Source organism: Aspergillus uvarum (genome assembly GCF_003184745.1).
Source record: "Aspergillus uvarum CBS 121591 unplaced genomic scaffold BO82scaffold_8, whole genome shotgun sequence".
Classification (NCBI taxonomy): domain Eukaryota; kingdom Fungi; phylum Ascomycota; class Eurotiomycetes; order Eurotiales; family Aspergillaceae; genus Aspergillus; species Aspergillus uvarum.
In genome coordinates this window covers 424,764-447,958 of record NW_020291305.1, presented here as the reverse complement: position 1 = coordinate 447,958, position 23,195 = coordinate 424,764, and the positions used below count along the sequence as shown (strand labels likewise).

Sequence of the window (23,195 nt, the reverse complement as noted above, 5' to 3'; positions counted from 1 at the left end):
TCGCCTTTTCCTCTGCATGTCCAAAGGTAAAGCTATTCCTACGGCGGGGTTGTCGGGCCCTTTTCTACTCTCGTTGTTGAGTACCGCGGCATGAAGATCCGTCGCGCGGGATCCGGGCTCAATTGGGTTCAGCGCTGAACCCCAAGGGAAAGTCCCTGTCAATCCCGATGAAATCTCAATTCAAGCTTCGTCGGCACGTCGAGAGATGGCCTCCGCAGGCTGGTTAGAAGATTGGTAATGTCCGCCGTGACATTCATGATGTCATCAAGCCAACGATCTATTCCAGTGACGGGAATATCTCTACGCTCTTATCACCACGTCACCCGGCAGCAGAACCTACCAGCAAGAAAAAAGAGATCCGCGTGGACTCCCTCACTACCTCTGATCAAGACACTATCTACAGAAAAACCATGGACTACTGTCATCTCTACGTCCTACCCTTCATCAACACAGCCCTGTAACCGGCGTAAACCCAGCCCAGAATATCATGCCATTATCAACAGCCTAAACCATCTACGTATCTACATCAGTTCCGACCCAATCAGCCCCACTCCCGTCATGAAACCCCTGCACTTTATTCAATTCTAGCATCGAAAGTCAGCACACCGTCATCCCCCGGAGAACAATTCCCAACCTACCAGATAGATCAGCTCCCCATCCTGGTTCTTGATTCGATCGGCCAGGTACAAGCCCTGCAACTCCCGGTATTCCCCACCATTACCCTTCAGAAAGGCCGTCAGCCGGGGGCCCCGCTCGGTCTGTTCGAGTTCGATGTCGCGCGCGCTGTGGGTGAAGTCATGTCCGCCCCATTGGAAGCCTCCTGTCGTGGTTCAAGTCGTCAGTTATCACCTATCTTTTTCCCCAAAGCTCAAACGCATATTATGTTTCGATTTCCAAAGTAAAGAAAGGTGGAAGCTACTCACCGTTCGCATTGCCGATGTGTCGATCCAACGGGAACGTCCGCGCGACCATCTCGTTGTTGCGGCGGCGGACCTCGGCGTGGAGGATGGTGCGGCCGTCCTCCTTGATGAGGTGGATGTTCTGGCAGGAGGTGTGGAAGGACATATTGCTCGAAGTACAAGCTGAGGAGGTTGACGTGATGGTAGGTTGAAATGCGCGGGGTGGAAGTGAGAAGTCGTGTTCGACGGTCGCGGGGTTAGGGTTATATATGCGGGCGGAGATGCGGGTGTTGTGCATGGCTGCCCTTTGGGCGCCTCATGGTGCATTCAACTGCACGTTGGAGGCTGTATGACGACATCTTGCTTTCAAAAGAGTGATTCGAGCGAATGGGATTAATATCACTCGTATGAAATAGAATGTCAAGTTGCGTTGCATGGTGGAGTTCAGTGGGAAATTGATCTCCTTTGTGAGGGCACGTGCCGAGCGTCTACTACCTTCATCGCCTTGCATACAGTCTTTCCACAGTCTTGACAGCTAATTAGCAACAAAGAGCCTATAGGCATAGAGTGAACCTTAGCTTGGGATATATTGGATAGAAAACCTTTCTCCCGAGAGGCTCTGGATACAGTATGGGAAGACAGAACAAGCGGAACTGATATTATAAATCATAATTATAAAGACTTCGAAAAGCGATCTTCACTATAAGATTAACTCTCTCTAATTAACGGAATGAAACTGTTCCCCCCCCCCCCCCCCAGACGTCCAGTATCACGAAGACAAGTCTGAAATTCAAGGATTGGCGGTTTACCTACCATGACACAGTTCATGGGCACCAGCACGGCGAATGCTTCGATTCTATACGATAATAGCTCTTAGACGAGTCTTTTGACGTCCTGATTGAGCAGACACCGGCCTAAAGTATCCTGATTCATGATACCCCTCTATTCGCTAGGTAAAAACACCAATGTTTTCAGGCTAATCCGGAAGAAATATGACTCTATGTTAAGTCTTTGGCTACCTGTAAGCTGTATAATATTATAGTGTGTCGAGCGTATCCCACGGTAGCTAGAGGTACTGTACAAGAGAAACGGCCGATATCGGCACTGCTAGTTCCCATTGAATGGGAAGTGGATAACTAGATTGTTTGTTGACCCAGCATAGTTTGTGAGAGGTGCAATTTGTTCCCCACTCAGCTAAGTGACACTCGTAAGTCCAAAGATGCTTGGGAATAAAATCTAAGGTTAGGTTTAAGATGGGAGACCTGCTTGCTGGTCATTGGAAAAGCAAGGGCGAATGAGGTTTCCGAGCTCGCATGACAGAAGAGAAACAAATGCGAAAACATAAGGGGAAATACCAAAAAAAAAAAAGGAAGAAAGAGGAATGACTAAGAGCCAGTGTGGATAATGTTTGTTTACTGATTCAAACAAAATCGGATAAAGAGTCCGAGATGCATGCACCCGTGACTGGAACATAATTCGAACTCCCGCCCGGGAATTCCCTCCACTGTGAGAGAGATTGTTTGATTTGATCTGGCTATGAGCAGAACAGCTGGGCAATCATATCTCCTACAAATACAAACTCTTCCTCATGCCGCCCATAATCCCAGCTCCATCGTTCCCGTTCTGTTCACCTTCCACCAGGCCCAACGTCACGGCAGCCTGCGTCCGCAAGGGGTCGGCAGCGTGCGGCGAGTGCAGGCGACAAAAGACAATAGTAGCAACCGTTCCGCTCTCTTTGATCCCAAACCATGATTAACTTGACGATAGTGCCGAGTTAGGGACAAGGCCGCTGCCTGCGAGCGTTGCACCGAGCATCGACTCGCCTGTACCTTCGACACGGACCAAGATGGGCGACGCAACTTGACCTCTCAGCAGAGGATTGAAGACATGCGTACAGAACGGGATATTTTGGTTGAGCTGTTTCAAGCTCTAAAGAACAGTACGGATGCCAATATTGTGCCTTTGTTGGACCTCATTCGCAGCAAAGCAAGTCTCAGCGATATAAGGCTATATCTTGAGAACACTAGATCAGAACGTCAGCGACAGAGCTCCATATTTTCCACTATAGTCGACCAATCTCCAGCCGTGGTCGAGGACTCTGAACATGCATTGTGACAATGTTATACGACTCATGGCGTAGTGTTGCGCTTTGGATTGAGGCTGTATGCGGCTTCCATTTCTTTTCTCAGTTTGAAGCAAGTACATCCAGAGCATGCTGAATTCAACCCAATGAAATCACTCATGAATCTGAATCCGAAAATCTAGGGAAAGTTAAGGCTCCACGCCCAACAATCAAGATATCCCCGACCGTGTTTCTGACGGCAATCCCGAGGCAACGTCGACACTTCGAGCTACACGCTGCATTATATCGACTCAAAGTATAAGACCCCTACAAACGAGCAGCGCCCTAAAAGTAGCTCGCGATCGGCTCGCCCAACACCTCCAAGCGCGGCGTAACACCCAACCCCGGCCCCGTGGGCGCGGAGATCCTACCCTGGCGCACCTCAAACTCCCCATCCGCCGTCTTGAGCGCCACCATATCTCGACTCTCCAGCACACACCGCAGATACCGCTCCGGCACCGTCTGGCCCAGATGCACGATCGCCGCAAACGCGATATCCGACCCCGTGGTCTCCTGCACGCTGACCGTATACCCCGCCGCGAGGCAGATATCCCGCTGCCTCCGGCCGCGCGTCAACCCCCCGTTCTTGGAGATCTTCAACCCAATGCCCTCGGCGGCATCGTCCGCCACGAGCTGAATCACCGACGCATCGTCCGTGGCCAACTCATCGAAGATGATGGGTACATCCGTCCGCCGCCGCAGCGAGACGCACTCCCGCCACGTCGCGCAGGGGGCCTCCAGGACGAAGTCCAGCGCCGGCGGGAGCAGCCGTAGCATCCGCAGTGCTGTCTCCACCGTCAGTCCGCCGTTCGCATCGACGATGAAGAACTCCCCGGGTTGGCGGTCCGCCAAGGACGCGGTGATCCGTGCCGCGTCGGCAGCAGGATCATTACCGGATACCTTCACCGAGTGGCCGCGGTACCCCCGGGTGCGGTGGTCGGCGACGCGCTGCCGCATTTCGGCCGGCTCGCCCACATGGATTGAGCTGATCACCGGCATGGCGGTGTTGGTGCGACCGCCCAGCAGCTCGCACACGGGCAGCCCGACGGATTTGCCGAAGACGTCCCAGCAGGCGACGTCGAGCGCGGTCTTGGCGTGTGCGTGCCCTACTAGGGCGGCGTCCATCGCCTCGTTGATCCGGTCGACTCGTCGTGGGTCGAGGCCCAGGAGGTGCGGCGCGAGCTCGGCGATGCCAGCGCGGACGCCGCGCGCGTGGGAGGCGATGTACGTCGCGCCGAAGGGGGTGCTTTCGCCCCAGCCTTCGAGGCCGGTGTTGGTGGTGATGCAGACAATGGTCGCGTCGAAGCTGGTGTATGTGCGACCGCCGGAGAGGTGGTAGACGCCGCCGGCGTAAGGGAGGTCGACTTGGTAGACGTCGATGCGGGCGATTTTGAGGGAGGCCATTTTCGGGGGTCAGCGATGGTTGGGTTGAAGCAGGGAAGGCGAGATGATGTGTTGCATTGACGGTCTGATCTTTTGCCCGGAAGGACCGTCCTCATATATTCTAGCGGTGGTTAGCTGGGATCCTGTGCATGTGTATGCTGTGTTCTTCAAAACGGGTGGTGGTTTTAGGGCTTGGCTGTCCACAGGCGCCGCCGCGTACGGTCCCGGATTCCCGAAAGGGTAGACAATCCGCCTGTTTCTCGAGTCTCGAATTTCTTGCTCGTTTGGGATATCTAAGGCTTGCAGTCTGTTATTGATATACCTTCCTCAAGGATAGTTGTTGGACGCTAGACCAAATTCAGTGTCAAAGACGAGAGCCTGAGCCTATCAACTGCACCCCGCATTGCCCCGCTGGACTTGATATGCAGTTCGCCTAGGGTCTTGGCCACGCCAGCTAAGCATTACAGTATCGCGACAGACTATTGCGGGGTAAATCCACCTAGTTCTTATCATGCAAAGCGCCCTACAGTGTGGAGAATCTCTCGAAGAAGCCTTGCCACGGCAAGTGTCTGTCATTCTATCTGCTCAATCATCTGGATGCGAGACCATCAACAGCCCAGGAAAACACCTCAGTATCCGCAAAGACTAAGACATAGCAGCACCGCCTACGAGCCAATTTGCATATTTTATGCGACCAGGAAGCCTCCCATTAACTCCAATGTTCCTGATTTCATCCCCAAGTCTCCGCCCCCAACACCACCCTTGTCAACTCCAATCAAACCCAATCGCAGCCACTCCCAGCAATCCATCTTTTACACAAATCCAAAACCCTAAGCCCTCCAACTCCCCTCGAACCTCCCCTGCACCCCCTCACACCCAGCAAACCACCCCGGCCGGCACCGAGTAAAACACTCAATCTGCGGCGTGAAGATCTCCAACCTACATTCCTGTCAATACCATACAGGCCCAATCCATTGTACAAGGAAAGAAACGCACCCATCCGGAATCAACGCCGGCCGCACCACCACAGTCCCGCCGCCCTCGGTCGCGCGTGGGACAGTGTAGACGGTGCATCCGCATCTTCCGCAGAAGTACTTGTGCTTGGGGGCCCCGCTCGTCGTATCGGTGATTGCGTAGAAGCGTAGTTGGCTGTCGGTGTCGTGAAGGGTGAATTGCGATTGGGGGTAGCGTGCGGTCTGTATTGTTAGGGTATCTTGTTGAGGCACGAGGTGGTCATGGTTATGATGGGATAAGGGGGGCCAGAGTAGAGACTCACTATCTGGCAGGGTCCGCCGGCGCCGAGGGAGCAGTCGCGGCAGTAGCAGCAGTAGACGGCGGTGGGGGCGCCAGTGACGGTGAACTGGATGGCGCGGCAGAGGCAGGCGCCGGTGTGGGTTGTTGTGGGGGAGATGGACATGGTGGGCGGTGATTTGAGCTGTGTTGGAGCTGGAATTCTGCGTTGATGATGTGGTCGAGTGTGGCAGGGGGTAATTATCTCGCTGCTGATGTCAAGATAAGAGTATGCCTGCGGGGGCTGGAGGGGCGAGTGGGAGATGGGAGGCTTATGGGTGGATCTGCGGTATCTGGCGCTCATCAAACACGCCTGATCCGGTTAGACAGGACTAAGACTGTACTGCATCGGAGATACGCGGGGTAAGCTTGCTTTCTCCGAGCGAAGGCATAACATCGCATCTTGAGTTAGGTTAGTTAGTCTTTGGTCCAGTGACTCCCGTCACCGACATGCCATGATTTTGCTTGCCTACGGAGAAAAATGTATAGGACGTGAGTCTTACCATGAAGCGCACTGCTCTGGAGGCTAATGCTAATCCTTTGTAGATCATATCTCCGCTCCGTAGAGGTGCTAGACAGTGAGTTAGTGAACCGAGTAGTTTCCTCAGAGACACCGAGAACGTTACTCCATACAGATCATCACCATGGCTGTAGTTACCATATGTCTCCGGACATGTTATCCAAGCTAGAGCTATGATTTTGAGAGAAGAGAATACATCTGGCAAGCAAGCGTGATATTTGTCTGTTGAGAGTGTATCGGAGGCCAGACAGCAAAACATAGGGCTAGCCCAAACAGCAGCGCACATGCCAATGTATCCACCCCATAGATCACAAACACTTTCATGAAGCTGCACCATAAACCCTCAATCGGCCAGTCGCAATCTTCACACCCCAACGCCCCTCCTCTTGCTCCCCCGCCACACCAATCCAACCACCTCCTCCCAAAACCCCGGCATGGGCCCCTCAAACCCCGCCTCATATGCATCCACCGCGGGCGCCTCCCACACCAAGTCCACCTCCTCAGCCTTCACAACCGTGGTCCCCTTCAGCCACTTCCACCCGAAAAACAGCACCGGCGCCACGAGCTGCATAGAGTAATTCTCAAAGAACGTCTGCACATCCCACGGCGCAAACGCCGTATACCCGTACCCGAGCAGCACGAACACCATCCCCACGACCCCGATCCACGCGCAGTACGGCTGACCCCACCCAACATACGGCAGCGTCCGGCGATCGAGCCCTTGCACCTGGCATGCGCGGTAGAACTGCAGGTAGGTGATGCACATGACCAGGAAATCGATTAACGCGCCGGCTGTTATGAGCGAGACGAGGAGGTTGAGGACCTTGGCGGAGTTGTTGGACAGTTGCAGGAACGAGAGGAACGGGAAGCAGATAACAATTGCAAACGCGTAGACGGGCACGCCGTTCCGGGTCTTGGTGAGCACGCGCGGCGCGCGGCCCTCGAGCGCGAGGCCGTACAGTGAGCGTGTGGCGCAGTAGGTCAGTGTGTTGCCGGCCGAGAAGATGGAGGTGATCAGGAGGGCATTGACGAGGTGCGGGAGCCCCGTGATGCGGAGGTTGGCCATGGCGATCACGTACGGCGAGGCGGCGGCGCCTGTGGCGCTGCTCTGGCCGTGCAGGATCGCCTGCAGGGTGGGGTCGGTCCAAGGGACGACGATGCCGACGCAGGTGACGCCGAGCACGAAGAACAGCCCGAATCGCCAGTAGATGGTCTTGAAAGCCGCCTTGACGACGGTGCGCGGCCGCTGCGCTTCCGCCGCGGACATGGAGATGTACTCCGGTCCCACGATGGTGAAGGCGGCCGACCACAGAGCGGCGAGGAAGCCCTCGAACTGGCCTGTCTTGCCCGAGGAGCGGTATGCGGCGAATGCGCCAGGGTGGTTCCAGTACCGGAAGCCGTAGGCGTCGTGCTGCGGGTTGCCGCCGACCATGGTGATGAAGGTGAAGAAGATCAGGGTGAAGATCAGCAGGATCTTGCCGCTCGAGAGCCAGAATTCGGCCTCACCGTAGGCGCGGACGGCGAGGAAGTTGATCACCCTGTGTCAGGTGTTAGTGTCAGGCTCGTGGGGTCGAGGTGGGGATGCTGGTCGTGGTGGGTTAGTAGCAGTCTTGGAGGCTTCGGGGCGTACGTGTAAAGAGCAATGCAGGCGGCGCAGACTGCCGCCACGGGGATGTCGTTCCGCCAGTACCCCAAAACCAGGTTGATGGCGGTGATCTCGTAGGGGATCAACAGCGCCTCGTAGAAGAAGAAGTTCCAGCCCACCATGAACCCCAGAGCGTCGTCGACCCACTTGCCGGCCAGCCGGATGAAGCCGCCGGACACGGGCTGGAGGACCGTCATCTCCGCTACGCAGTTGTTGATACACGCGATTACGAGGGCGTAGAGGGTGTAGGCCACCAGTAGGCTGCCGGGGCCGCCGGTGGCGAGCCCGTTGCCGATGCTGATGAACAGGGCGGTGCCTATCGACCCTCCGATGGCGAGGAGTTGGGTTTGGCGATTGTTTAGTCGGCGCTGGAGGCCTTGTGGCGCGAGGGGTTCCACGGGGCAGGCCTGCACGTCGGCCTCGAGGGCTTCCTCAAGTTTGCGGTCTATCTTGTCTTCTGACATCTTGTGCTGCGCGGGGTGAGTTTTTGTTTCAAGGGGACTGGGTGCGGAGGACTCTTCGGTAAGAGGGGCACCAGAAACCCGTGCGCATAGCGGAGGTGTCCAGCATTATAAATTGCTTCGAGACCGGTCTGTATAGATTGCAGCGACGCCACACGTTTCTGGGAGATAAGCATATGCAAGGAGCCTCTGGGGTGGGGAAGCCGCAAACGGCGAGGCTAGGCCATCCCGAGATGGCTCTCATTTTCCATACCGCAATAGGTACAGTACTTCAACGGAGATAAATTGCTATCTTCAAAATCTCGAATTATTCACCATCTTCAGTAGATGACCCGCCGACTACATGGGCTGTGCAGAAAGTTAGATCGATTGATTGGTGAGATGAAGGTATCTTGTCCGTCCCCCTTTGGACGGATCTCATTACCCGATCGGCCTTAGCCCTAACCTGATGCCTTTCATTCCCCACTCCCAGAGTCTCCATGGTCTCCACTCTCGTAGAGAAACATCCGGAATTCTGGGGAAGGGCGTGCTGGCATCGAAATGACGTGTAACCAATGTTTACTTCCATCCCACATCCATGCGGGGGCATCAATCCTCACCATAAATCCTCACCATAAATCCTCACTTCCCTCCCGCCTCTCTCACACTGTTCTCGACAACCTCACCTCCACAAAATCCCCTCACACCGACCCAAAACAATGCCCCCCACACTCCCTACCACCCGGCGCGCCTTCCGCCGAACAGACGACTACACCCCCGGCACCGCCAAACTCTACGCCGTCGACGAACCCCTGCCGCCCCTAGGCCCAACTTCCGTGCTGATCAAAATCCACGCCATCGCCCTCAACTACCGCGACGCCAACATCGCCAACGGCGGGAACCCGTGGCCCGTCCTTCCGCACGGGATTCTGGGTAATGACGCCGCCGGGGAAGTCGTTGCCGCCGGCGACAAGGTCACCACCCTCGCCGTCGGCGACCGCGTCGCCCCCATCATCGACACGCAGTTCGTGTCCGGTCGGGAGCTGGGCCGCAGCTGGCTCGCGGCCGACGAGGACGGAGTCATGGCGGACCACGTCGTCTTCGACGAGCGGGTGGTCGTCAAGCTGCCGGCGTATCTGGACTGGATTAGTGCGGCGACGATCCCGTGCGCGGGCGTGACGGCGTGGTCTGCGCTCAAGGGGATGAGCATCGGGCAGACAGTGCTGATTCAGGGTTTGTGGTCTTTTGCGTAGTGGACTGGTGGGGATAACCGGGCTGACTGGTTTTGGGGGGTGTATAGGGACCGGCGGCGTGAGTGTCTTTGCGCTGAAGCTTGCGCGCGCGGCGGGCCTACGCGTGATCCTGACCTCGTCGAGCGATGAGAAGCTCGCAGCCATGCGGGAGAAGTATGCCGATCCGCCGTTGTTGACGGTGAACTACTCCAAGATTTCGGCGTGGGAGGAGGAGGTGCTCCGGTTGACGGACGGGGTGGGCGTGGACATTGTGGTGGAGAACGGGGGCACGCCCTCGCTTGTGCAGTCGATGAAGTGCACGCGGCGCGGTGGGATTGTCAGCCAGGTCGGGTATCTGGGGAAGCAAAAGGCGCAGGATCTGGCGGAGTTGGTGCCGGTTATTATCGATCGGCGGGTGGTTTTGAGGTGAGTGGGACCTTGGGGGGAAGTGGATGCGGAGGGATTGGCTAATTCGGTGGTAGGGGTATTAATGCCGGATCGAAGTTTGATACGGAGGACTTCTGTGCGGCGCTCGCGTCGACGCAAATTCGATTGGATGATCTGATTGACTCGGTGTTTCCGTTTGAGAAGGCAGAGGAGGCAGTCGAGTATATCTGGCAGGGGAAGCAGGTGGGCAAGATTGTGCTTCGTTTGTAGATTAGGGCTTCTGGCCAGAGTAAGTCAAGGAAGGTGAACGGAATACCATCGCTTGGATGCGGGTCTTGCCGGTCGCCAGTAAGCCTGGGACCGAGGCTCTAATCAATATCAAACTCCAAAAGAAACCTCTGACAACTCAACGTGTTCAGAGTCTATTCTAGCTACTAGTAATTCGGGCTCAGCCAAGGAAAAGTGAGTATCGGTGTAATTTTGTGTATATATTTCAAGCCCAACCGCACCGAAACAACTTTCAACAGTATCTCAGTACTGCGGTTGTCCAGACTTTTAGCTTGATAGTGCTCTCCAATACGGTTGGATACTCTCTTGCTGACCACAATGTTTTGTTTTGTGTCCTATAGGAGCGGTTCCTCCTGTAAATGATAAGCTTGTTCTAGCCCGATCCTTCGGCCACGGGGCTGTGCAGTATCAAAGCTACCACGGTGCGCATACTTTGTCCCGATTTCAAAATGTTGATAGTGATGCCTGACTCCAAAAACACGACGCTAATTTTGATCGTGCTACCCTATGCATGGAAACCACTCGGAAAGCCTACAACTGCAGAGAACTTCTGACGTTCCTGCATTGAACATCCATCTTCTCCTTGATCCCATTTCCAATACAATACGACGTGTTAACGTAATGTCAGACAGAATACAATGGGTCAACACTTATCCTCGTCTATACCAGAGCCTGCTAAGATTACGACCAACCCTCTCACGTGACCCAAGCCAACTATAACTTCTGCCTAGACCGCAACAACCATGCGCTCCAACCATCCACTCCCACCATCTTCACCGTCGCAACAATGGCCCTCCCCTCCAAGCTCATACTCTCCATCCTCGCAGCCCTGGCCCTAACAGCAATCCACCTCCTCAACACAATCCACCGCACCCTCCGCCGCCGCCGCCACCACGCCCGACAATATGGCTGCCGCCCCATCGCGCGGGCCTTCAACCGCGACCCGTTCCTAGGGCTCGACACCCTCCCCAGCATGATTCGGGCCATCCGCACCCACCGGATCCTCGCCCGTGGCCGCGAGCTCTTCGACCGCTACGGCCGTACTTTCACAACCCGCGAGCTGCAGCACCGGATCATCCTAACCATCGAGCCCGAGAACATAAAGACGGTGCTGTCGGTCAACTTCCAGGACTACGGGCTGCGCCACCGCACCGAACCCTTCCGCCCGCTGCTGGGCCAGGGCATCTTCAACAGCGACGGCGCGCACTGGGCGGCCTCGCGCGCCCTGCTGCGCCCCAGCTTCGCGCGCGACCAGGTCGTCGCCGATTTGGCGGTGCTGGAGGCGCTCTTCCAGGATTTGCTGGATGTCTTGCCGTGCGATGGGGCCACCGTGGATCTGCAGGAGTGGTTCTTCAAGTATACGATCGACTCCGCGACGGGGTTCTTGTTCGGAGAGTCGGTGCATACTCTCCGGACGCCGGTCAACCAGACCCAGGAAGACGAGGGGCAGGTTAGCTTCGCGGAGGCGTTCCAGTATGCCCAAAAGGCGGTGCTGGTGCGTGGGACCCTGGGCCGGTGGAATGCGTTGTACCGCGATCGCAAGGCCGATGAGTGTAACCGTCACTGTCGCGATTTTGTGCGCGTGTTTGTGGATGAGGCGGTTCGTGCGGTCGAGATGCGCAAGACTGATGACAGTTCAGGGGATGTGGACCGGGTGGAGGCGGGAAAGCCCAAGGGCAAGCGCATCTTCTCGCACGAGCTGGCGGCGCGCACGTCGGATAAAGAGCGCATTCTGGACGAGCTGATGGCGGTGCTTCTGGCCGGACGCGATACCACGGCCAGTCTGCTGGGGAATCTGTTCTTCATGCTCGCCAAATGTCCGGCGATCTGGGCGAGGCTGCGCCGCGAGGTGGAGGGCTTGCAGGGTCGTCCACCGAGCTATGAGGAGTTGCAGGGGTTGAAGTTTGTGGAGTGTTGTATCAAGGAGTGTACGTTGTTTCCCTTTGTTCGCTTCTTGTAGGACTACATCTAATTAAAAGTCCTCCAGCCCTCCGCCTCCACCCCGTCGTCCCCCGCAACCAACGCGAGGCCATCCGCGACACCGTCCTCCCCCTCGGCGGCGGGGATGACGGCCTCTCCCCCGCGTTCGTGCCCAAGGGCACGCTCGTCGGCTACAGCCTCTACGCCATGCACCGTCGCGCGGATCTCTACGGGGATGATGTCGACGACTTCCGCCCCGAGCGCTGGGAGGACGGCAAGCTCCAGCTGCGGCTGCGCTGGGGGTATCTGCCATTCAACGGCGGGCCGCGGATTTGCATCGGGCAGCGGTATGCCTTGACCGAGGCGAGCTACGTGCTAGTGCGCATGGTGCAGGAGTTTCGTGGACTGGAGAGTCGCGATCCCGGGCCGTGGGAGGAGAGTCGGGGGCTCACGCTGTGTTCGCGGAATGGGACACGCGTGGGGCTGGTTCGTTGATTTACGTGGGTGTTATCGTCGCCGTAATATAAGTCGTGTCACCTTGGTCTTTATCCTTTATAGGGAGTTAAACTCGGCCTGGTCTCCTCAAGCCTAGGGATGTAAGTCCGAGAGCCAGTGGTTGGGGGCATGATATAGTTGCTTGTACACTGATGGACTCGGAATCCGCAACGAGCGACTGCAATCCCGAGAGCTCGTGTTCACTACAACTTTGATTTTTCTAAGCAAAGTAAACATGTCTAAACCTGTTCAGGTATCAAGCCAACCAAATCCATGACGGAGGGATGTCCCGCCTCCCAACTATTTAAGAGCTCAGACACCTGCTCTGCCTGGGGATAGGTGAGATAGCTCATGAACTCGGCCTTCGGGCTTTGGCTTGCCTTGCATTTCGACACCAGTACATTTCCGTGACTCCAGCAGTCCCCGTGCCCCACGCCCCAGATCCTCGCAGATACTGTACAGTCGCTCCAAGACACTCGAGACACCACGTGTGGGCCGCAGCGTGCTGAAGACGTGTTCGAGGAGCTCGACGTCTTCCGTGCTCATCGTGGAGGTGGCATGGAGGAAGATCACGATGACCAGATCCTCTTGAGCGCGGGGATGGGCCTCGGCGCCCAGAATGTGATGCTCGTTGCGTCGGTCGCCGTGGCGCCGGTCGATATGCCCCTGGCGACGACGATTCTGACCTTTACGCAGACGCTGGCGAGTGCGGTGTTTTTGCCATTGGGGCAGAGCGTGTTTCAGAATGAGTTGCAAGGAAACCTGCGGGGAGTCTTGGGGGCTGGGGAGGTGAAGGCGATGCTGCAGGCCGGGGCGGTGGGGTTTCTCGGGGTGGTGCCGGAGAGTCAGATGGCGGGGGTGCTGGCGGCGTATAATGGAGCGGTTGTAAGGGCGTTCTATGTCGCGGTGGCTATGGCGGGGGTGTCGGCTTTTGGGCCGGTGGTGATGCGCTGCTTGCCTTTGACGGGTAAGAGGAAAGGGGATGGCAAAGGTGAGGAGAAAGGTCCGTGTGAGGGAAGAGAGGAGGGCGCTGGGAGTCTATCTGTCGGCGAAGACGAGAAGGGAATTGACGGTGGGGGACATACTGGTTTTATATATCCTATGGCAGATGTATATCTACGCTTGGAATAAGATGTTAGATGGTAGCGGCAATATACAGAGAAGGGATATCCATACCTAATCCCCCCTCCCTTTCAAAAGACCCAGTACTTCAAAGTCGTAACCCTAACTCACCCTCACAATCCCCGCGCAATCCTGCCAACCAACCCCTCCACCTCTTCCACCCCCAACTCTTTCACCCCCAACAACGCATTATCATCCCTCTCCCACGGATGCGCCAACTCCCGCGTAGCCACGCAATACTGAATCTGCACCTCAAACGTGGCCGCCGTCACCCCTCGCCCCTCCCTAAGATCTGCCACCGCCGCCTCCATCAACCCCCGCATATCCCTCTCACGCGTCTCCTCCCACCCCTCCGCCCCAAGCACCTTCCTCACCACCGTCACCAACTCCCTCTGAGACAAATACACCGAATGCACATACATAACCCGATCGCGCGTCTCCTGCGGGTGCAGCAGCACCGCCGCCGTGGCGCGACCCACATCCGCCAGCGTCGTCCAGGGGACGACGTTTTCCCCGTCCCCGAAGATTCGGATTTTCCGGGCGGTGAGGTCCAACCCTGCGAACCCAGAATCCAGAGCCCAGTCCAGGAAGACCCCGCAGGCGACGACGGTGTAGGTTAGTGTGGAGGCGGCGGTGGCGGCGTGGCGTTGCACGGCTTCGTAGGCAGCCTTTTTGCGGGCGAAGACGGGGAGGGCGTGGATTCCGGGATTGGTGGGGTCGAGGCCGAAGTCGCTTGTTATGCTGTTTGTTCTAGGGTGTTAGTTTGGGGGGAGAGGTTTGGGATAGTTTGATGGGGAGGTTGAAGGGTAGAGGGTGAAGGGTAAGGACGAACAAACGAGAGACGCCGGCTGCGGCGGCGGCGTCGATCAATTGGAGTGGGGTGTCGATGTCTGGGGAAAAGGTCGTGTCGATTACTGCGTCCTGGTTTGCTAGGGCTGCGGTGAGGGAGGCGGGAGAGGTGAAGTCCACTTGCTTGACGGTGGCTGCGGCGGGGAAGGGGGTTTGCGGTTGCGGTTGCAGGCTTGCGCGTCAGGATAGTGACGGTGAAGTTTTGGGCGAGCAGGGCGTTCAGCACTTGGCTGCCTACGTTGCCGCTGGCCTGGGGGTTGTTAGGTTGGGCGTTGGTTTTGGGGGGTTGCGGGGAGTTAGGGCTTACTCCTGCTAGGGCCACGTTCTTGATTGAGGACATTGGTTGGAATGGCAAACGTTGCTGTCTTGAATTTGCGAATGAAGTATGAGGATGAGAAGGCAGAGAAATGGATCCAATGGCGATATTTAGATATTCCTAGATCGCGGACATGGACGGAGATCGAGAATCAACAGGCAGACAGACCCGGTCTCCGGGCTAAGGCCGGGAACCCAACACGCTTATTGCCGTGATTCTCAGGGTCTTTGGCGCGTTCTGGATAAGGTCAAGCCACACGCCAGGGGATGGAGACCTGGCAACCAATTATTGCGGTAGGACCCGTGGGTGGATGATCGGATGTCAGATTTTAGTGAGACATCTCGTTTTGATTTGTAAGATAGATTCAAGTCCATATCATCCTTGTGCATCATTCCTACCTCGCTCTCCTCGTGGGAAAAAGCCCAAGAAAAAAGAGATACGGAACAGCTGGACCAGTCTATGACACATCTTCTCCCATACAAAGGCATATTTCTCAGCTCACGACTGCTCCAGCAATCTCCTCATGTAGATTTCCCTGGCCAGACTTCCACCACCGCTGCAAATATCCCACTCCCCAATCCCAAATCCCCGAGGAGCATGACGACACTTGCGCCCCCTCCTCCCGACAATCACATTCCCCGGTCGATACCCGTAATCGCCTTCATCCGCCTAATCGTTGCGCCGTGGAACTTCGCATCTAGCGGCGTATCGCGCGGGGCGCCGCGGTGCGGCGGCCAGTGAACCAGCACCCACCGGCCGTCCTTCTGCATCGCTGCCCGCGGGATGGGAATCCACTCCATGAACCGCCACATCCAGGCCGTCGCCCGCGAGATCCCGTCGCCAGCATCCAGCGGCGAATGCAGTAGTCCCTGCGTGCAGGACTCGACCAGTGTAGCCTGAAATTGCGACGACTCCTCCCCAAGCCCCTCCTCCTTCAAAACCCCCAATTCCCGCATCTTCCCGCGATTCAAGCGCAATCCAGCCCGCTGCGCCTCCTGCACCATCCACACAAGCGAGACATGGCTTAGCTGCGTGCGCTCCTGCGGTCCACGCGGGAACCCGCCCCCGATATCAGCATGGATTACCGGGGAACCAGACCTCCTCGAAATCCTGGGCATCATCATCACCATCACCACCACCCAGCGCACCGAACATTCCGTTAACCCTCTGCCCCCGTTCCTCCCGCCTATGAACCCTTAAATACGCACCAGCCTTCTCCTGCGACTCAGCCGTCTGATACCGCGTCAGCTTCAGCCGCGAGAACGCCGCCCACACCAACGGGATCATCTCCTCGTTGTCCGGGCCCAGCAAGCCCGCCGCGTCCAGCCACTGCGTGGGGAGGGACTGGGTCTAAAGTATGTGTGACGAACGACGATCATCGTTCGCCAGCCCCTCCCCGCCGTCAATCCCTGCGGCTTTTGGTTAGGCTCGTCTCCTGCGGCACAGGTTCATTGGTGTTTATCGTCGATTCCGATGCGCGTCCAATTTGACAGCGGGGCAGCTAAACGTGCTTTGGCTGAGGGGTGGGTGTCGATCACCTCGATGGCTAGCCGTTCCATGCACGAGTGGTCCGGAGGGGGTTGATGTGCTGATGCTGAGATCTGTGCTGCTATGGACTACATCCCTGGTGCGATTCGCAGCACACGCACATCTTGGGCAAGGAAGATTAATACGTCAAGAAATGCAGCAGGCCCTTGACGCTAAATCCTTCGACATTCATTATCATTTTGGAGGCAATCGGAAAAGTATACAACTGCTGCCAATGTGTAGTGGTAGTGGCTGAGCTCTGAACTCATCAATAGCACCTGACCAGATGAAGCCCTACATTACCCTACAGCCCAGGCATACTTTCCACCCAACCCTACTACCCACTACCAATTATATTCCACCAGGCGCAGTGCGCAGTGCGACGTGCAATGCGTATATGCTACATCCCGTGCGCATTATCTGTCAACCGCAGTTTCCTCTCGACCACCGCAAGTAATAAGCTGGATTCGCAAGGTAGAGGAAGAATTAGACCACAAACTAACACAGCTTCGTTCCCTTCGTCGCCACACGGGACAAGAACCGCAAGAGAACAGAGAGTGTACTGGTATTGACATTAATTCACCTGAGAGAAACAAGCCGATTGGCCAGCAAAGTTATGTAGATGAAGGTCTTCATCACCAAATCAATGTGGTGGCATCGTCAGAATCCGTTACTCTTCACTACTCTCCTATTCCTGAAAGGAAAATGTAAAGCCACCAGTCGGGTTCTGACCTCTACCGCATTACATGGACATCCCAGTCCCAGAACTAATCCGAGCATCTAGCTCAATCCCCCAACCACACACTTCACAGTAAATGAAAACCGCCCCTAAGAGACCGGTAACCTCCACCACTAACCTATTTCTCTAGCGCGACCCTGCCACAGAACCAGACCCATGAGCCTCAAGACGAAATTCCCTCTATTCATCCTGCACCAATCCTCTATAGACAAAGACCACACGATCCCTGCTGGAGATATTTGCCTACTTAGCTGATCATATACAGCAGAACCTGAAGTGGCACTCTCCCCTATGCTCAAACACCTCCTCTCACTGTTCTCTCACACACAAGAGGGTAACTCTCCCTCACCAACAATGACCTTGCAAAGATCCTCCGTTCCAGATCCCGCAAAGCAACCTCACCTAACCCTTAAACCAGAAAGTCTGCACCAAGACCTCATGTATTTAAGAGCACCAACGATATGTCTCCCACCGCGTCCTCTTCTCTCACTTTCATATCCCATCCCCTCAACCAAAAACCCACTCGAATTGTGCGCACGCTGCACCTGATCTAAACATCCAAAAGTCAAGCAAAGGAAAAAAAAAAAAAAAAAAAAAAAAAAAAAAAAAAGAAAACAGCACGGTAAGAGGAACCATGTCCGACGACGAGGCCAGCGCAAGCGCCGAGTACCACGCTGAATACCACCCGCATCTGCGGGAGGCAGCAGCGTACACGGCCGAGGAACTGAGGCGGCGAGCGTTCGAGGTGCGCCAGATCCGCGGCGCGGACGCCGCCGGCCTCGAATGTTGCCTGCCCGAGGCGCCGCGCAGCAATCGGACGCGGCCGGACCAGGAGCAGTGTCCGATGTGCCAGGCGAGCTGCCACCCGAGCTGCCTGGACCAGCTGCGCAACGAGGAGATGCGCCGCGGGCGGCCGCTGGTATACGGCTGCCCGCGGTGCGGCACCCTGTGGCGCACCGACGGCAGGGCGAGGTTTCTGATTGGCACAGCTATCTTGGACCCTGTGGCGATTCCGTTGCGCAAGATAAGCACAATCCCAGCTGATACGCACAGAAATCATGATCTTCTCTGCATAAGCCAAGGACATAGTGGCAAGCCACTCTCCGCAAAACCAATTCCCTCGTCAAGTATGATAGTATACGGGCCTATAGACTATAGGCAAGTCTCTTGGTAACTACATAACTGCCCAGCCGCCTACCTACACCAGGAATCCTGCTCAAGTGGCCAGCCACTATACCCTTCTGTCATCTGCATCACTGGATCGGTATTTGTTGCAAGGTATATCGAGGGTCCGTGAACATTCGATTTGCAGACAGCATCGTCATGTCTAGAAACAGCCGGTCAATCAAAGTCAGTCATGCCTACAACCAGCCTTCCCTCTAAGTTCACTTGCCCTAAATACAACACAAAAAGAATGATACCAAAAACCCCACATTGCCGTTAATATATCCAAATCCTACCCCACACACCCCCGTGTCTATAAACCACAAGATAAATAAAGTGAAACTACAGCATGTCTCATCTGATCCCCACAAAGTTATCCCCAAATCAACAAGCACCTGACATCAAACCAAGGATTTCTACTTTTGCTCCAAGGTTCCTATCCTTTTTCCGACACAGAAAGGCCTAGGAAACCCTCACCCATCATCTCTACACTTCACGCATCATCAGAACCAGTCCAACCAAGTCAACTATCCACCATCCCCATGCCACGCACTCCACTACATCTGAGACTTCCCCAGAACCAGTCTGCTCCTCGGGCTTCACAAGCATTAACCCCCCGTCCAGATTTTCCACCGGGAGCGGAAATCTCCTACAAAGGCAACCCTCCAAGCCTTCATACCTACAGCCTTCTATTATGCTACGCTGATACTTAGACAGACATAACAACCACACGGTCTCTGCGGAAGAGAATCGCCTGTCCCGCTGGCCCGAGGACAACAGTGCTGTACTGTACATACAGCTCTCTAGCCCCAGCATTCACCCTTACGACCACAAGCCCCTTCCTCGAAACAGATACAGATGCATACAGGTTCCGTGCTTCAACTTCAACTTGACAAAAACAACCCCATTCCATTGAGCCTCAGGAGGAGATGGCGTTGTCCTTTTCTAACCCGAATGCCTCCTTCTATTGCCTCTAAGCACAGAACAACAAAGGTAATTCTCCATCTAGCCAACAATGAACGGACGAAACTGTCCCGTTCCAGCTCCTACACAGCCTTGATCTACCCTAGACCATCCCTCAGAGAAAGGATATCTGCATCGAGGCCTCGAGTACTTAAAGAGATCCACGCGACATGCCCCCATCCCCCAGCCTCATCACCCGCTCCCTCCACACCCTTCTCACGATCCAAACCCTGCTATCAGCCTCAATCAATAGTCTACTCAGATTGTGAGCGAACGCATAATCTAACACGACCAGACGTGAGATAGATAGCCATGCCGCGCGAGAGGAAGCGACTAATCCCGACGGACGACCTCCGCCACCGCTACAACCATGCCCTCCTGACAGCCGCCGAGTACCCGACCGACTACATCCCGGAGCACGCGGAGCAGGTGCGGTTCATTCTGGCGGAGTCCGCCGGCGAGATAGAATGCTGCCTGTGCGACATGGAGAAGTACCAGAACGTGGAGCAGTGCCCGCGGTGCCAGGCGACGAGCCATGTGAACTGCCTGGACCTGCTGCGCAACCACGAGCGGCGGCACGGCCGGCCGCTGGCGTACGGCTGCCCGGAGTGTGGCGTGCTGTGGCGCGCGCCGGAGGAGCGCGCCGCCATCGCCGCCGAATGCAACGATCGGCGGCGGAGGACCACCATCGGGCCCCGGACCACCTATCGCTACCAGCACGACGAGATCAGCGGGCGGCTCATCTGCGCCTTCGTCCGGCCGTCCACGGGCCGGATCTGTGGGGAGAGCTACTACATACACCAGCAGGTGCGGCGCCATCACGAGCGGGACCACGAGGAACGCACAGTCTCCTGCGACTGCGGCCTGGGATCGGCCGCGCCCGGCGACGGCCAGCCGGACCCGTCTTCCTGCTTCTGCCCCGTCTGCGGCGGGGAGTTTCTGTGCCGCCATGCGGCCGCCGCGCATTGCTGGGACCAGCATCGGGATCAGCACTGGCCTCCCACGTGTCAACTCTGCCGAACCAAGTTCGACAAATACCTCGACCTTGTTGTTCATCTTTCGAATCACCACCAGAATCTCGAACCTGCTTAGTCAACAACCCAGGTCTCGGTATCACACCAGTGAGGAAGGGGCAGCAGTCCGTCTGTAGCTAACACCTAGATTTTTCTTGAGTTTCAGGCATTATCTTGAGAAGCACATAGAAGAGAAATAATCGGAGTTATGGGGCTGGAACCCCAATTTAAAGTTGTTTTGTTTCATTATTATAAAGTTTGCGGTATAGTCTTTCCATCTGCAGGACAGTTATGATGGATTGTTGAACAAGCGGTAGATGGGGCCGTATTCGTCCCGTGAGATCAGACATCCTCTGTGCGAGACTGAGCATCCGCGAGCTATGCAGGGTAGACTTTGGGAGTTTCCATGAGTGACCGTTGGCGAAGTAGTCGGCCACTTAGAGGCATATCACCTTCGAAAGCATGGTATAACCCCTTTACATTCCTGCTTTAATATTAGTCTCGCTTTCTAGTTCCAGTCAATAAGGTAAAAAATCTCACTTGTTGGCCGAGGAAGCCGTCATGCAAAATCGCTGAGCATTTGCATTTCCATCTTCTCACTGCTCTGGCGTTCAAATTGGTGGATCGACCTTCTCATTCAAGGCATGGTGGCCCGAGCGGACTGCACATCAAAGCTTCTTATTATTGTGTTTCCGGGACAAACGGCTTGCTGCCGAGGCCCGCCTCCTGCTTGACAGCCTCTAACCACAAGGGGTCATAATCCGCATATGTCTGATCCAACGGGTCATTCCCACCGTAGGAAAATTGACGAGCCACTTGCTGTAGCCTCTCGTCCGTGGGACAGATGCCAGCGGCAGTCTCACTATGAATGTAATCTATCAGGGCGCGACGTAAATCCGTGTAGCGGTTAAAGGCATTGGGAATGTCATTCCCGATCGACATGTAGGAAAAACCCAGTGTGTCCTCCTGTTCGGGAACGCTGCCTTCCAGCAGCGCAACGGACGATTTCCAAGGGTCCATTGTGCGCCGTTCGTGACCCAAAAGATAGGGCGGCATGGCATTCTCAACCAACCGTTGCACGTCTGGCGCAAACCCCCAATCACCCTTCCACTCCGCCATATCGGCGCCATTCTTGAAATGGGCTCCAACATGATCCGCGCGCTCTTTCCAGGTTGCAAAGGTCGCGTCACAGAGCCCGCAGCGGGAGACAATGGTGCGCGATGCTCGCCATCCATCCATGATGCCGGAATGATACTCCGCACTGTGCGTGAGTTTCAAGTGCTGCCGTAGATGGTCTTTGCGGGAAAACGTCCGTTGCCCGTCTGCCCTAGATTGGCAAGCAAAATAGTCGTGTCGGTCGAGAAGATGACCAGTCTCCGGGTCTGGGGCCTGACAGAACACACAAGTCCGGGTTCCATCGACAGCAACGATGCCACCGTCGGGGGCGCACCTCCATAGGTCCACAGGCAGATGCAAAGTCTTTTCATGTCGCTCCCAGTCATACTTCGCGCGGAAAGAGTCGGTGCAGAATGTGCACTGGTACGGACGGTCTTCCCTCGTTTGGCGATGTGCTTGGAAATCGTTGGGACGTGGAGGCTTCTGACGACGGCGATGGCGACGACCAGACAGAGATAGCCGACCATTCATGGGAGTTGGCGGTCGTCGCACAGGCTGATAGTGTGTGTGGTGGCCCAAGGAAGCATCGGAGCCCGATGAATGGCTATAACCCAGCGTGCTGATAGATGGAGCTCCGACGACAAACGAGCTACTGGAACTATGGCTCGACCAAGCATATTGAGACGCCGGGTCTCCTGCACTCTCCTCATCCTCATCCGGATGTTCTATGCTATCCAAAGCTCGCATTATATCCGAGGTCGCAGCCGCCTCACTGCCTGGCGGGGAATTCTTCCATCTTTCCATGGGCGATTGTAGAGAGTGATCAGCCGCTGGTGCCGGTTGTCCGACTGCCTGGGACGCACTTCCTCTGACCAAGGTGCGCCGTCGTGCATTGCTAAACCAGTCGGATATCTGAGCTTGGTGGAGTCCCGTCTGCTGGTGCAGGGCATCTTTTTCCTCCTTGGTGGGGTAGGGATAGTCTTGATGGTTGTAGAGCCATGACCGCAAGGCTGTCACCGCTTCCTTCGATAGGCGGTGGTATTTCTTCTTCCTTCTCGAGCGACCTCCAGAAGATCTGAAATCATCTGCCGCGTGGGAATCATTCGAAGCCGCGATATCGTGGGAAATGTGGAGAAACTGTCCTGCTTCCGGTGCGCTTTGCGCGAAGTTGGTGTCGCTGAAGAGCTCCCAGCATGAACAGGCTGAAGCCAATGAAACATGCTCATAACAAACCGGGCATATCTCGAATGGACCTGCCGGGGGCAGAGATGCCGTAGGGAAACTTAAGTTGGCACTTAGCAGGGAATCGTATAAGTGCAGGGATGCTTCAGACTCCGCAACGGACACTGGGGGATCTAAAGGCGGTAGGTCTAGAACATCAGAACAGTATTTAGGAGGACCGCTTAGATCCTCCGCCATGTGAAAGGAAAGTGGGAGATAGAGCCGGATGATGATGATGATGATGATGATGATGATGATGAAGAATTGAAAGGCGGAAGGCGTGAGTCTAACGCGTTACCCGAACATCCAGTGGGGCACCGGCGCCCTGTGTCACTCCATGGTGGGGATCTCCCGACACGGTTAGTCCGGAGGTTGCAGATCGGTTGTGGCCTCCGAGCCACCCCGCCAAAGCATATGGATTATATAAGCAGGACCGGCTGGGGGTCTTTGGAGGTGCATGGAGGTGCATGGAGGCGTATGGAGGTGTATGGAGGTGTATGGAGGTGTATGGAGGTGCTTGGAGTGCTTGGAAGATAAGAGTCTC

General features: G+C 55.9%; 11 protein-coding genes across 11 annotated transcripts; 5 read left to right on the top strand and 6 right to left on the bottom strand.

The window, feature by feature from the left end:
• Positions 1–456: 456 nt before the first annotated feature.
• BO82DRAFT_351452 (CVNH domain-containing protein) lies at positions 457–1,119 on the bottom strand. The gene is made up of 3 exons (XM_025634425.1): positions 924–1,119; positions 639–820; positions 457–584 (listed from the first exon to the last, which is right to left on the bottom strand). The coding sequence occupies exons 1-3, from the start codon at positions 1,063–1,065 to the stop codon at positions 579–581; spliced, it is 330 nt and encodes a 109-aa protein (XP_025495300.1). The 5' UTR covers positions 1,066–1,119; the 3' UTR covers positions 457–578.
• Positions 1,120–3,306: 2,187 nt separating this feature from the next.
• Positions 3,307–4,581, bottom strand: BO82DRAFT_381121 (mandelate racemase/muconate lactonizing enzyme family protein; the record flags this gene model as incomplete). Its single annotated transcript, XM_025637817.1, has 1 exon — positions 3,307–4,581. Exon 1 carries the CDS (start codon positions 4,423–4,425, stop codon positions 3,307–3,309), a length of 1,119 nt encoding a protein of 372 aa, XP_025495299.1. The 5' UTR covers positions 4,426–4,581.
• Positions 4,582–5,234: 653 nt separating this feature from the next.
• On the bottom strand, positions 5,235–5,924 carry BO82DRAFT_389684 (GFA family protein; the record flags this gene model as incomplete). Its single annotated transcript, XM_025638468.1, has 3 exons — positions 5,681–5,924; positions 5,401–5,600; positions 5,235–5,343 (listed from the first exon to the last, which is right to left on the bottom strand). Exons 1-3 carry the CDS (start codon positions 5,819–5,821, stop codon positions 5,235–5,237), a joined length of 450 nt encoding a protein of 149 aa, XP_025495298.1. The 5' UTR covers positions 5,822–5,924.
• A 509-nt stretch (positions 5,925–6,433) lies between these two features.
• Positions 6,434–8,323, bottom strand: BO82DRAFT_425676 (AAT family amino acid transporter; the record flags this gene model as incomplete). The annotated part of the gene is made up of 2 exons (XM_025640336.1): positions 6,434–7,752; positions 7,845–8,323. 2 exons carry the CDS (start codon positions 8,321–8,323, stop codon positions 6,579–6,581), a joined length of 1,653 nt encoding a protein of 550 aa, XP_025495297.1. The 3' UTR covers positions 6,434–6,578.
• A 676-nt stretch (positions 8,324–8,999) lies between these two features.
• On the top strand, positions 9,000–10,188 carry BO82DRAFT_389683 (zinc-dependent alcohol dehydrogenase family protein; the record flags this gene model as incomplete). The annotated part of the gene is made up of 3 exons (XM_025638467.1): positions 9,000–9,532; positions 9,600–9,957; positions 10,014–10,188. Exons 1-3 carry the CDS (start codon positions 9,019–9,021, stop codon positions 10,186–10,188), a joined length of 1,047 nt encoding a protein of 348 aa, XP_025495296.1. The 5' UTR covers positions 9,000–9,018.
• An 805-nt stretch (positions 10,189–10,993) lies between these two features.
• Positions 10,994–12,621, top strand: BO82DRAFT_275525 (cytochrome P450; the record flags this gene model as incomplete). Its single annotated transcript, XM_025631120.1, has 2 exons — positions 10,994–12,134; positions 12,194–12,621. 2 exons carry the CDS (start codon positions 10,994–10,996, stop codon positions 12,619–12,621), a joined length of 1,569 nt encoding a protein of 522 aa, XP_025495295.1.
• Positions 12,622–12,832: 211 nt separating this feature from the next.
• Positions 12,833–13,804, top strand: BO82DRAFT_199306 (uncharacterized protein). The gene has a single exon (XM_025630590.1). It carries the CDS (start codon positions 13,180–13,182, stop codon positions 13,750–13,752), a length of 573 nt encoding a protein of 190 aa, XP_025495294.1. The 5' UTR covers positions 12,833–13,179; the 3' UTR covers positions 13,753–13,804.
• A 52-nt stretch (positions 13,805–13,856) lies between these two features.
• On the bottom strand, positions 13,857–14,969 carry BO82DRAFT_429594 (aromatic alcohol reductase; the record flags this gene model as incomplete). The annotated part of the gene is made up of 4 exons (XM_025640553.1): positions 14,900–14,969; positions 14,722–14,842; positions 14,576–14,672; positions 13,857–14,484 (listed from the first exon to the last, which is right to left on the bottom strand). The coding sequence occupies exons 1-4, from the start codon at positions 14,930–14,932 to the stop codon at positions 13,857–13,859; spliced, it is 879 nt and encodes a 292-aa protein (XP_025495293.1). The 5' UTR covers positions 14,933–14,969.
• Positions 14,970–17,808: 2,839 nt separating this feature from the next.
• On the top strand, positions 17,809–18,236 carry BO82DRAFT_399040 (uncharacterized protein; the record flags this gene model as incomplete). Its single annotated transcript, XM_025639076.1, has 2 exons — positions 17,809–18,177; positions 18,228–18,236. 2 exons carry the CDS (start codon positions 17,809–17,811, stop codon positions 18,234–18,236), a joined length of 378 nt encoding a protein of 125 aa, XP_025495292.1.
• A 1,147-nt stretch (positions 18,237–19,383) lies between these two features.
• Positions 19,384–20,666, top strand: BO82DRAFT_199152 (uncharacterized protein). The gene has a single exon (XM_025630589.1). The coding sequence runs from the start codon at positions 19,614–19,616 to the stop codon at positions 20,391–20,393; it is 780 nt and encodes a 259-aa protein (XP_025495291.1). The 5' UTR covers positions 19,384–19,613; the 3' UTR covers positions 20,394–20,666.
• On the bottom strand, positions 20,667–23,099 carry BO82DRAFT_199151 (homeobox domain-containing protein). Its single transcript, XM_025630588.1, has 2 exons — positions 20,855–23,099; positions 20,667–20,798 (listed from the first exon to the last, which is right to left on the bottom strand). The coding sequence occupies exon 1, from the start codon at positions 22,847–22,849 to the stop codon at positions 20,996–20,998; it is 1,854 nt and encodes a 617-aa protein (XP_025495290.1). The 5' UTR covers positions 22,850–23,099; the 3' UTR covers positions 20,667–20,798; positions 20,855–20,995.
• Between the last annotated feature and the right edge of the window lie 96 nt (positions 23,100–23,195).

Excerpts from the sequence above, each read along its gene's own strand:
- BO82DRAFT_199152 (XM_025630589.1), top strand. The coding sequence starts at position 19,614 with ATGCCGCGCGAGAGGAAGCGACTAATCCCGACGGACGACCTCCGCCAC.
- BO82DRAFT_199151 (XM_025630588.1), bottom strand. The coding sequence starts at position 22,849 with ATGGCGGAGGATCTAAGCGGTCCTCCTAAATACTGTTCTGATGTTCTA.
- BO82DRAFT_351452 (XM_025634425.1), bottom strand. The coding sequence starts at position 1,065 with ATGTCCTTCCACACCTCCTGCCAGAACATCCACCTCATCAAGGAGGAC. Across the intron at positions 821-923 it reads ACACATCGGCAATGCGAACG|GAGGCTTCCAATGGGGCGGA; the intron begins GTGAGTAGCTTC and ends GAACCACGACAG.
- BO82DRAFT_199306 (XM_025630590.1), top strand. The coding sequence starts at position 13,180 with ATGGAGGAAGATCACGATGACCAGATCCTCTTGAGCGCGGGGATGGGC.